This window comes from Dama dama, chromosome 12 (assembly GCF_033118175.1).
Source record: "Dama dama isolate Ldn47 chromosome 12, ASM3311817v1, whole genome shotgun sequence".
Classification (NCBI taxonomy): domain Eukaryota; kingdom Metazoa; phylum Chordata; class Mammalia; order Artiodactyla; family Cervidae; genus Dama; species Dama dama.
Window position 1 is genome coordinate 19,653,813 of NC_083692.1, and position 11,788 is coordinate 19,665,600.

The following is an 11,788-nucleotide window of genomic DNA, read 5'->3' on the forward strand; positions in this document are numbered from 1 at the left end:
TATGCATAAGGTTCTTCATGATCACCTTGTTTTTAATTGCAAAATATTGGAAATGACCTAAATGCTCATACACAGTATGGGTGAATAAGGGATGGCACCATGAAGTACTGTGTAGCTATACAACAACAACAACAACAACAACACAAGATCATCTTTATGAATTGATATGGAGTGATTTCCAGAATATGTTGTTAAATAAAAAAGCAAAGTAAAAATAATATCTATCATACATGGCCATTTTTGTAAGAAAGGCATAAGAAAATATACATATATCTTTTTAATTGTGTAAGAGAAATAGAAGGACAAATAGGAAACTAGAGAGACTGGTTATTGTCAGAATGGGTGGGAATGTACATTCCAGAAAAGGATTCCCATTCTACTGGAACTGTAGCCATAGGTGAATTCTGGTTCTTAAATACTTAGGAGTAAGAAACCCTTAAAGTGTGTTTCTCATGGGGGATAGCATGGGCTGGGTTTTTTTTTTTTTTTTTCTTTTTTGGAAATATGGGCAGGCAGTTATCTGAGAAGCAAATGGAAAAGAAGAGATTATGGTGCTAGACAATTATCAACCTATGAATGATACATTTAAACCCACAGGTACCTTGGTTTTCCTTTGAGAAAGTCTAAACCTGGATATCCTGTCTTCTTATATAAGTAGGAGCTGTCAGTGTATTTCAGATATTAGTAATATTGTTTCTCATGTCTCTCCCTGTTTCTTGTCCCTCTTCTAACTTGTTTTCCCTCATATCATCCCTAAATCATATTGCAATTTCGCTTACTTGAGTTCTGACAATAATGGTGTAACCCTTGGAACAGACTATACCAATCTCATTTTCATCCTACATTTCCGACTGCTGCTTCTTAGCCTCTTTTTTGTCTGCCTGTCCTTAACTTTGGTGTTCCGCAAGCCTCTATTCTTGATCTTCTCCTCAGTAACTTTTTTGAGTTCTTGATTTTTCAGAAAATTCAATGAAAGCTATGGATTTACTTTTTCCTTAGAAAAATTTACATTTGGACCTGTATGCAAAATTGTACATTTAATTTCTTTTTTTTATTTTTTATTTTTATTTTTTTCCATTTATTTATATTAGTTGGAGGCTAATTAATTTACAATATTGTAGTGATTTTGCCATACATTGAAATGAATCAGCCATGGATTTACATGTGTTTCCCATCCTGAACCCCTCTCCCACCTCCCTCCCCATCCCATCCCTCTGGGTCATCCTAGTGCACCAGCCCTGAGCACTTGTCTCATGCATCAAACCTGGACTGGTGATCTGTTTCGCAATTGATAAGATACATGTTTCAATGCTATTCTCTCAGATCATACCCCCCCTCGCCTTCTCCCACAGAGTCCAATGTCTGTTCTATACATCAGTGTCTCTTTTTCTGTCTTGCATATAGGGTTATTGTTACCATCTTTCTAAATTCCATATATGTGCGTTAGTATACTGTATTGGTGTTTTTCTTTCAAGGTGTTCATGGACACCCCTCCATGAGCACAAGTTCAAAAACATCTGCTTTCCCATACTCTGGGCTTCCTCTCCTAGGACCTTCATCACCATCTCATCACCAAAGACTCCCTAACCCATATCTCATGCTCAGGCCTCTCTCCTGATCTCCAGCTGCCTTCAGCGCATCCTCACCAGGTGATCTGTATACCTACAGAACATGTTTATAGCTGAGGTTGCCTTCTGCCTCCCACAGGCATGCTCCTCTGCTCATGGCTTAATGGATGGCTACCTCATCTGGCTTGCTGACCAAGACCACAACCTAGGAGACACCCTTGATTTCTTCCTTTTCACTCTCTACAGCTAATCAATGACTCTCAAATGGAAGCAGGCCCCTCTTCTCTCCCCCAACCCACAACCCTAGTTCAGACCATCATCATATGTTATCTCTTACCTGGATGACTACAGTAGCCTCCTAAGTGGTCTTCCGGCCTCAAGAACCAATCTCTCTCCACCTGGGCATCTATTCTGATACAGCAGCTAGTAAGATCTTTCTAAATTGCAAGTCTAACCTCTGTTGCTAACCCTTTGAAAGCTTCCCATTGTGTCCTATTGAAAGGTCTTAGCATGATAAAAAAGAGATCTTTCATGGTCTCTCCTGCCTCACTGCTTGCTCACAGGGGTTTCCAACTTCTCTATCTACTTTTTCAGGATCTCTAAACTGTCGAAAGCCAAGGTGAGAGTTGCTACAAAACTTTGCAGATGTCTTATAAGCCATCAAAGCAGACCCAGAGATAACTGAATAGAACAGGGCTGAACCTGGAGGATGGGGACCAGGTCACAAAGACTTACTGAGTAGCTCCTATGCACAGAAGTTCTGAAGGAGATGTAGAGATGAGTAAGACAAGGTCTGCCCCAAGGGCTGTGCAACCTCTGCAGGCGTGGACCAAAGAGCCGTGTTCCAAATGGACTGTGTGCAGATGTCTACCACATGCCAGGCTTGGCAACATAAAGTAAAGTGCAATTAAATGTCATAAGAAAGAGAAAGTATATGAGGATGCAAGAGGGGTCAGAGAACTTCCATTTGAGTAGATTAATAAAGTTTTGTAACAGTGAAGTGTTTGAAGACTTGACGTGTGGTTAGGGAATGGTTCAGAAGAAAGGGGATCAGGGACTGGGAAAGCCTCCAAACAGAGAGAACTACAGGAGCAAAGGTGTCAACTGTGTCCTTGGAAGTTAACCACAGTGCCAGAAAGGCCTATTCTCATCTGGTCTCCAACCTCCAGCCTCCAAGGAGGTTTTTAGGAGCTGACAGGTGGCATAATACCACTTGCATTTCTCTAGTAACGAAACCCTGAAAAGGTTCTGAGGTGTCATGGATGTTACAAACAAGTATGCTGCCCATTTCACAAATGGAGAGTAAGATCCAGAGCAATTCAATGAAGATTTGCAAACATTTAAAGTACTGTCTATTCACTAGGTAAATATCCTGAGGAATACAGAAATGCATTAAATTAATTTTCTACCCTTATGGAGGCAGAATTGTTGGTGATGTGAGTTCAGAAGCATAAAGAATCCGTTTAGGCTTGGATATGAGATGGTGGGCTAGGGGGGCTTCTTGGAGGAGGAATAATTTGAGCAGAACACTTATGTGGGAGTAGGGTTTGCATAGTTCAGAAGACAGATGGGGGAATTCCAGGTGTGGGCAAAGCGCATGGCATGTTCAGAGGGAAGTGAGGACTCCAAATGGGGCTGGGAAACAGGTATCCAGGGAGGTTAATTAATGGAAATAAGCTGGTGGCATAGGTCAGTGGGGGCCAGAAAAATAATTAACCTAAATAATTCCATATTTCTTCCTCTCCTTCTACTCTGTTCCACCAGGACCAGCTACTCTTCTGTGATGACTGTGACCGTGGTTACCACATGTACTGTTTAAATCCCCCCGTGGCTGAGCCCCCAGAAGGTAATAATGATGAGGTCACCAATAACAATAACAGCTACTTTTACCACTTCCCGAGCCCTCACTAAAGTGCAGGCCTTGTGCTAAGGGCTTCACATATCTTGTCTCATTTAATGGTCATAACCTTTCGAGGTAGGTATGACCACTCCCATTTTACAGATCATGCAACTGAGGCCCAGTTCAACCAGCTAAAATTCCAGCTTGAAGGCCAAGGAGATGTTTCCCAGGCCTATGACTGAGATGGTGGCAGGGGTGTGAGTTTCTAAGGGAAACTGGTCCAGACCTGGTGATGTTGGTTAAGAGGCACAACCAAGGAATCAGGGTCTTCACTGCTGATCGGCCAATCATCTCTGTGCACTTACTATTTTCTGAACAGCGTTATTCTGCTGAGCGACAGACTTCAGCATGTTTTTGGAACTGAGACTCGGTCTCTGGATCATGAAAATAAAAATAAAATGGGGCTGATAAAAAGTTTAGGGCCAAGGGGTGGGGCTTGAGGCTTGGGGAGAGGCTGCTCATAATGCCGTCTTGTTTCTTGTAGGGAGCTGGAGCTGCCACTTATGCTGGGAACTGCTCAAAGAAAAAGCCTCAGCCTTTGGCTGCCAGGCCTAGGGTCCCCAGACACACATAGAAGGTGACTTGCCGCTGGAGAGGCTGAAGCAGAGCCCAGTTCAAACCTGATCGAGCCCCTACTCCCGTATATCCAGACAGACCAACTGTAAGGAGGAACGTCAATCAGTAACCACAGAGCACGTGGATACAGGGCATCAAGGGGCGAGGTGTCTGCTTACCTCCTACATGCAGGTTTCCGTTCTTCAGCCAGCCCCCCACCCCTTGTTTCTGCCAGAAAGATGGTAAACTTTTGAAAAATGACCCCAGCCACAGCCCTGTGGACCCTCCCTCACATTTATCCTAGCACCGTGGCCCTCTCACTGGTTCCCCATTTTAAGGTCCCGTTTTGTGACCACCCATCCCATCATTCCTGTGTGGTTTGGTGTTTCGTATTATCTATCGTGTTCCAAGAAACTTTCACACAGCCTCCCTGCCCTCAGCTTCGTCTTTCCATCCCGAACTCAGCAGAGGAACAAAGGGCTGCAGAGAAGTTTTTATTTATTACAAGCCTCCCTGGAAACTTCTAGACTCGGGACCAGGAGGCCATCTAGATGGTGAAGCTCTGAAATCTCTCCTGGTACCTCCGTCTCTTTGAAGAAGAACTTTTTGCTGCTTTCTGCACCCACCCCCAGCAGATATCCAGTGATATCACTGACAGCCGAGGGTGGGGGGTCTCTAGATGGTGCTGGGGAGGAAGGGGGTGGCCATGAGAGGTGGGCGCAAATGCTATGAAGGTAATTCCGAGGCCCCGTCAGAGCCAGTCAGTATTTGCTGTCCATCAGGAATGGCTTTGCAAGGGACCAGACTGTCAGAGCTGGGGCATCCTTTAGGAGAGACAGGCCACAGCGTGGGCGGAGCTCTGGAGAGGTCAAGACTCTGCTTTCCATTCGGTCTGTGTCTGGAGCTTTCCCTGGTGGACCAAGAACCGGGAAGGTGAGTGAAGGCTGCCAGGTCAAGAATCTGAATATTGGTCCCGAGGACTGCAGCTCCGAGTATTGCAACCCTTCAGTATTGACGGGACACCACGTATCGCTTTTCCCAAGTAACTCCTTCCTTTCGCATCATGTACGTTTGCCATTGTTTGCTGAGACCCGACTCTGGGAACTTCAGGATGAGGGAGAAATGATTCCCTAAACAAATAACTGGGATGATGTGATTATTTATGACCAGGGTGACCATCACTCAGAACCTTCAGCTTGAGGTCTGCTCTTGTCTCCGAAGTCCCCAGTCCACACTGGATTCTTCCTTTGAAAAAAAAAATGTGTTGAGGAGGAAGAGGTGGGGAGGCGCTCAGATTCCGAGCAGTCTGTGTTGGAAGTCAGCCCCGTGGGCTGGAGTGGGCCAGGCCACCTTTGAACCTCCGCAGCAGTGGCGACAGGAGCAACACACAATAAATGACACATTTCTGGAAAAATCATTTGCCCAAAGGGCAGGTCTCGGTGAACCGGACCCTCACACGTGCTCAGCTTCCTTGGAATCAGCTCCATCTCTGTGGTCCGGCTGCTTACAACAAAGGCCCAGGTTATTTTTAGACCTTCAGCTTCTGAAAAAAGCCCCCCGGAGGCCTGGAGGCTCCAACCACTTGGGCCACCTCTGCCAGGCTGCGGCCTTCTCGCCAGGACTTGGCAAGAGCCCTCCTTCCTGGCTAATTGCTCTTGGCCAGTGGACCTGGGGCAGCCTGGCCGGGAGCCAAGCTGTGTGGGTCTCTCTGCAGGGTGCCCTGTGGCCAGAGGTGGAGGTCAGCCTCCTGCAGGGGCCTGTGGCCTCAGAGGGAGTTACACAGGGACATAATGATCTCGTTTGAAGGGCCGACCAGATGGGATTTCCACCTTCCTCTGGAGGGATTTCCTTCCCCCTGTTGGTTGGTGCACCCGTTTTGGATTCTGGAGGCCCAGGGAGGGTTTGGGAAGCTGCCGTGTGGTCACACCATCATCCGTTTACCCGAGAGGGTCACATCGGAGGGCCAGATTTCCTCCCCCCGACGGCCCTGGCTCTCTGTTCTCCCACAAAACCCAAAGTGGGCATCCTCAAAGTCTGATTATTGGATTTGAAAAATCACTTTGATTTAATTTTAGGAAAAAAGTCGTCAAGCTGTTTGCAAAATCCACAAATGGCTTAAAAGCTTAAAAAAGCAAATCTGAAACCAAACAGTGACCCTGCATGTGACAGACTCTCTTCAGAGAGTGTTTCCCACCTCAACACAGTTGATGGGTTGGGGAGAGGGGACTGTGTTTTTTCTCCAGACATTCTGGCTGCCACATAAGCTGTGAGGGTGTGATTGAGTCTCGCAGACCAAGGAGGGTGCTGGAATCTTCCACGGGGTGAGGGTGGCCAGGACTCTAAACTGAACATCAGGAAGGTCCAGAATTTCCTTTTCCATTTCACTCCCTGCAGGATAGACCTCAGTTTCCCCATCTGGAAAATGGGGACAGCAAAGCCGGCTGGTGAGATGGCACTTGCAGGATACTGCAAGCAAAAATCACGGTCACACTGATCACTTTCCATACTGAAAAAAGGAAGGTGTTGGTCAACAACTGCTCTTTTTTTGAGCCCCCAGAAAATGAGCTGGAATCATGGGTGCACGTGGATGCTCAGGGGTTTTGTTTTATCCCTGCCACTGAGTAGCTGTTTGACCTTGGGCAAAGCACTTAATGTCTCTGAACCTCAGTTTGCCCATCTGTGAAATGGAGATAATACGTGTCCTGCCGGTCCCACAGTGATATCAGGAGTCTTAAAAGGCATAATGTTATATAAGTCATCACTGGAGAGCTGGGCTTGTCAGGTAGGGACCCCCAAAATGATTTTCACACCCACTTTCTCGTGTGAGTTAGCCAAGGTTAGATGCCTTCTTGGAATTGCCGTTTTGACCAAAGGGGGTTTATGTTTTAAGGAGCAGGCTGCCTGTAGTCAGGGTCACTAGGTCAAGCTGTGACAAGAATATCGTGACTGAGCATGGATCTGTGGTGGAAGGTGAGGCTGTACCCCGGGACTGGGGATTTCAGAAGGAAGATGCTCCTTCTACAAGGTCAGCGCAGCCTAGAACGGGGCTCTGCCTTCTGGGGAGGGCTGTTGTTCAGTTCAGTGTAACAGTTGCTTAAAAACTGATTTTTAAAGCTCAGTTCTGCTAGTTTCTAGCAGAAATGACTTGGGGAGATGACTTAACCTCTCTGAGCCTCATGTTCCACATCTGAGAAGGCGGGGATCTGGCCTATCCAGCAGGGTTCTTTCAGGGACTAGAGGCAGTGTTGCTGAAGATCCCGGCACGGGGCTTGGGTTCCTTGGTTGGGGGGCAGAGGGGGACCCCCACACTGTGGTAGCTCCTGTCAGTGTGCACAGAGGCCACCGTGTGGAGCTAAGAATGCTGCTGCCTCCCAGCTCAAAGCCTGGGCACAGCCAGGGTGCCCTGGTTCAGCTTCACCCCGATGCTGTGGCTCCCGCCCGCCAGAGGGGAGGTGCAGCTGCAGGGTCCAAGCTGGAAGTTGAAACCCTCTGTTTCCTGTAGGTATTTTCGAAATGCTTCCTTTGGGGCCTGCGGCAAATCCAGGGCAGGCACCAGAGTGAAGAAATAGAGAGACAAGGCCCCTGGTGGGATGTTCACCTTCTGACGTTCCTCCTCAACCCGGCACTGAGTCAGAGCCCCTGAGGCGGGAGCCAGCCAGTCCCAAGGCGCCCCTGCTCCCGTCACTGCCCCGGAGCCAGGTAGGAGGCCTGCGCAGGCCTCGGGGGCAGCTGCTTCCCTGGACTTGGCTCAGTCTGTCTGCAACCAGGATAGCAAGCCCATGGGAGGGAGGCCAGATTCCTTCGGAGCTGGGGAGGAGAGCAGGTTTAAGGTTGGGGGAGGGTTTGGCTTTCACAGTGATGGTTTCATGATACCCTGGAGAGTTTACGCTCATGGTGCATTTTAGTCTTTGTGCTTTGAACACAGCATGATTCCTTTATGCCCTTCCCTTTAAAAGTTCAGATATTTTAAGGAAGAAAAATGAGATGATTATTATTACTCTTCCTATAGGGGCAAATTTAAGAGACAGATCTATGCTCTTGAAGAAAAATTATGGGCACCCTTAGGCTTCCAGACTCAGAGAAGAGGGGCCTCTGGTATCTTCTTTGAGTCCTTGTGTAGGAGGTGAGGGGGGAGCTCCGAGGACCCCCTTCTCTGCCCCCTAGGAGGTTCTCAGTCTGAATGCGGGTGCTGGGACCACGCCCCCGTTCCTTTCAGTCCCTGAAGCCCCAGGCTCCCCCCTGCCACCCACTGTGGGCCCCTGCTCAGGGCGCGCCTGTGTCCCATCCCTAGGGAGACATGGCCTCCTGGGTCAGAGCTGAGCTCACACGCCAGGTGAAGGTGCCCTGCTTGCCTCCTTTTCCGAGCTGGACATCTGTGTCACCTAGAGTAGGCTCACGTCCCTGGAGAGGGAGGGAGGAAGGAGTGGAAAGGGTCAAATATTTTCACTTTAGGCAAAGTAAAATGAAGAGAATTGGGGCTGGGGGAGGGCCCTTGAGGAGGGGGCCAGAAACCTGGGTTTCCCTTAGGAAGAAATCGTGCACTTAAATAACTAGAAGGCATGGGCAGAAAGAGATGCTCTAACTCATTTTTTTTCTCCCTAAAGGCCTAAGATCCTGGTAACAGGTTTTTTAGCTTGTTTGTTTCCCCAAAGGCCGAACCTTTGTCAGTTCTGGACACCAAGCCAGCTCTACCTTTTTCGAGACACCCCTGGCCTCTGGCCCCCTGGGTTAGCAGAGGGGGTGCTTCAGAGACCAAAGCAGGCAGGAGTGATGCCCTTCATCCAGCTGGAGGTGGGAGGTACAGAGGGTCTCCTGGTTGATAGTTGCAAATTTCCCCAATCCCACAGAAAAAGCATCCTTTTGACGTTAGTGAGATGAGCTGCTGAGGTCCTCCTGGTCTGGAGGGAAGGTGGGGGCAGGGCAGAGAAAGCGGTGGTGGCTAAGGCCAGGCTGGGTCACCTCCTGCCGCCCTGGGAGTGGAGGACTGCCAGGTGCTGCCTCTAGAGGGGTCAGGCCTGGGAGGCCCTCCCTGACCCGGTCCCCAAGCCCAGCCTGCCAGCAGCTGGGACCCCAAGAAACGGGGGACCTGACCAGGTCCCCTACCGCCCAGCAAGCTGAATGGGGTTCCTCTTCCTCCTGTTGTCTGCTTCCCCTTTAGAGGATCTTACTCCCACCCCCAAAAGGATGCTTTTGGTTTTCCAGTTAGCCCAGTTCCCCCTAGACACCAGGTGAGTCCGGAAGAGGGTGGAAGCACAGATGCTTTTGTTTGCCTCAGGCCTTCGGGTCTCCCCACCCAGCTCCATGGCCCTGCAGATTTCCCTGAGTCTACCTGGTCAGTGATCAGAGGCGGGGCTCTGCAGTTATCAGGGGGGTTACGACATCCCCCTTCCCCCACTCCGCCAGTTCCTGATCATTCCCAGGGCGTGGGTATCTGGTCTCAATTCTCCATGGCCACCAGCCCCGGGTGGAGAAAGAGCAGAGCAGGTGGGTTAGTTCAGGGTCTTCCAGGGGGCCCGAGGGGGCTTTGACCATGGGGAGCTGGGCCCAGGAAACTGTCAGGGGGAGGGTCGTGGTTTCCCAGAAGGAACAGAGGCCCCCTGTGTGAGGGGAAAGCTTTGGAAGGGGGCAGGTTCCCAGAGGAGGCACTCTCCGGGCTCTCAGGGGGCCCTGCCCATGTCCCCTCAGATGGCTGAGACCTGAGGTAGCTCCCCAGGGTCCTGGGTGGGAAGCTTTGGGGGGGGGTGCATAGAACGGGGGTCAGAGGGCCCAGGAACACCCTTGGTCACAGTCTCTGTTCCCAACCCCCTCCCTCTCTTCGCTCCAGTGCTTTGAAAGAGAGTCATTGCAGGCCTTCCCCCTCTTCGGCCCCACCAAGAGAAGGAAGTATTTGTGCTGATGGTGACATTTCCCAGGCAGGCCAGAGGAAGGCAGGGACTGGGACTGGCGGGCAGCCAGAACCCTCTTCGACAGAGATATAATGACTAATCATGACCTCTAGCCCAGGCAGCGAGCAAAGCGGCCATTCAGGATGGCACCAACCCAGTATGGCGGAAAAAAAAAAAAAAAAATGCTGCTGTGGTGGGGAAGAGAGAGGGTAAGCAGTCACTGTAGGAAATGGGGGGCAGGGTGTGAGCCCCCAAGACCTCTGTTCTCCCTCAACAACAACACCCCTCAAGTCTCCAGGTTGTATTCATATAGACTGCATCCTGTTTGCTTGCCTCTGTGCATTTCTATAATTCCTATCAATGTTATTAGCATGGATGATGAGAACACAGATCTGTACGCACAGACACACACACACCTGTGGCTTAGGGAACCAAAGCAAACCGTTGTGTTGCTCCAGGATGAGAAGGAGAACCTGCTGGTAACCAGAAGCCACCAGACAAGATGCTTTCTTTCCCTGAGGTTCCTGCCGGGCCAGCTCCCCCAGCTTCCAGCCCCTGCACAACCATAGGGAGTTGGAAAGGAATCCTTGTGCTTGGAAAGTCATTGGCTGTGAGGACTCTCTCATCCCTCTCCTCTGCTTCCTTAGGGGAGATGTTTGGCAACAGTTGGGGGCCTGAAAAAAAGTCTTGGTTCTGCTTTCTGTTGAAGGGATGCAAAGATTTTCTGGGTAGCACTGGGATTGTGGTTTTGTTGACTTTGCCCTTTTATGATCATTCCCCACCGAGACCATGGGTTCTCCTCTTCCTTACCCAGCCTTCTCCCTTCCTGCACCTTCCCTCCCTTTCCTCCTGCCAGGCTGGATGCTGCAGGATGGGGTGGTGGTGGAAAGAAACAGTAGCACAAAAGAAAAGGAAAACACTTTCTCCCTGCACATTTTCACCACGTAGTTGAAGGCCTAAATTAGGTACTAGGAAAAAAAAAGGAAAACACAAATATGTGAGTGAGAGCATGAAAACATAGAACAGTTATCCCTGAGCAGAGGCGGTGGGGGCAGGTGGCTGGAGAGAGGCGGGGTAGGGAGGCAGGGTCATGGCTCATCGATGCATCTGGCCCATGTGGCATTTGGGAAGACAGAGAGTCATGCTTTGGCAAGAGATGCTCAGATGCCTAGGGGGCATTTGTGCCCTGAACCAGGAAAGGGAATGTGTCCATCCTTGTACCCACCACTCATCTGTTCCATTTGCCCACTCTGGGCATCTTTCCTCCAGAGGGGCATGAACACATTTCCTGCCTGCCATGAAGGACTGCTGGGCAGGCTGGTACTGGCCAAAACACTTGGTGGGGTATGGACTATAGACCGGGCAGTGTGCTAGATACCACAGGGTCTGGCGGAATAAAGTACATCCCGGAGCAACCTTTCAGTTTCTTTTCAGCCTTAAAATTCCACTCCCCCAAGAAACCCTGATCACATGTCAGATGGCGTGCCATCAGGGAAGGTATGCGTGTGTTTGGGTCTTTAGGACGCATGTTGGTCTGTAGAAGATGAGCAGGCCTAGGTGTCCCGTTATTCTCACCTTCTGGGGCTGGGGTAGAGGAGTGCAGCAGACCTCAGCTCGGTGGCTTTTAAGTCTCCCAAGCACTGGCTGCCCTGGGAAGATGAGCATCCTTAACAGGAACGGGAGTGAGATGATGAAGGCACCTGGGCTGGAGTGTGTCGCCAGCTGGAGGGACTCAGAGCCTGGGCCTCCAGAAGCTGCCTTTGGGCCGCTGGGTGATGGGCAGGCAGGTGCAACTGGCAGGGCCTGATCAGAGGTCGAAAGGGACCCTCATAACGGCCTTGTCCAGTCCCCACTGGAGGAAGCAGAGATGAAGAGTGGTG

The 11,788-nt window shown here is 50.0% G+C and overlaps 1 protein-coding gene across 2 annotated transcripts in view; it reads left to right on the plus strand.

Annotated features, from left to right (window-relative positions):
• DPF3 (double PHD fingers 3) overlaps nucleotides 1–9,750 on the plus strand; it is a 285,832-nt gene extending 276,082 nt beyond the window's left edge. For both annotated transcript variants that reach the window (XM_061156751.1, XM_061156750.1), the window contains 2 exons: nucleotides 3,333–3,414; nucleotides 3,953–9,750. In XM_061156751.1, coding sequence (XP_061012734.1) covers nucleotides 3,333–3,414; nucleotides 3,953–4,023 — 153 coding nt within the window. In that variant the 3' untranslated portion in view covers nucleotides 4,024–9,750. The remainder of the gene's footprint in view (nucleotides 1–3,332; nucleotides 3,415–3,952) is intronic.
• The last annotated feature ends 2,038 nt before the right edge of the window (nucleotides 9,751–11,788 follow it).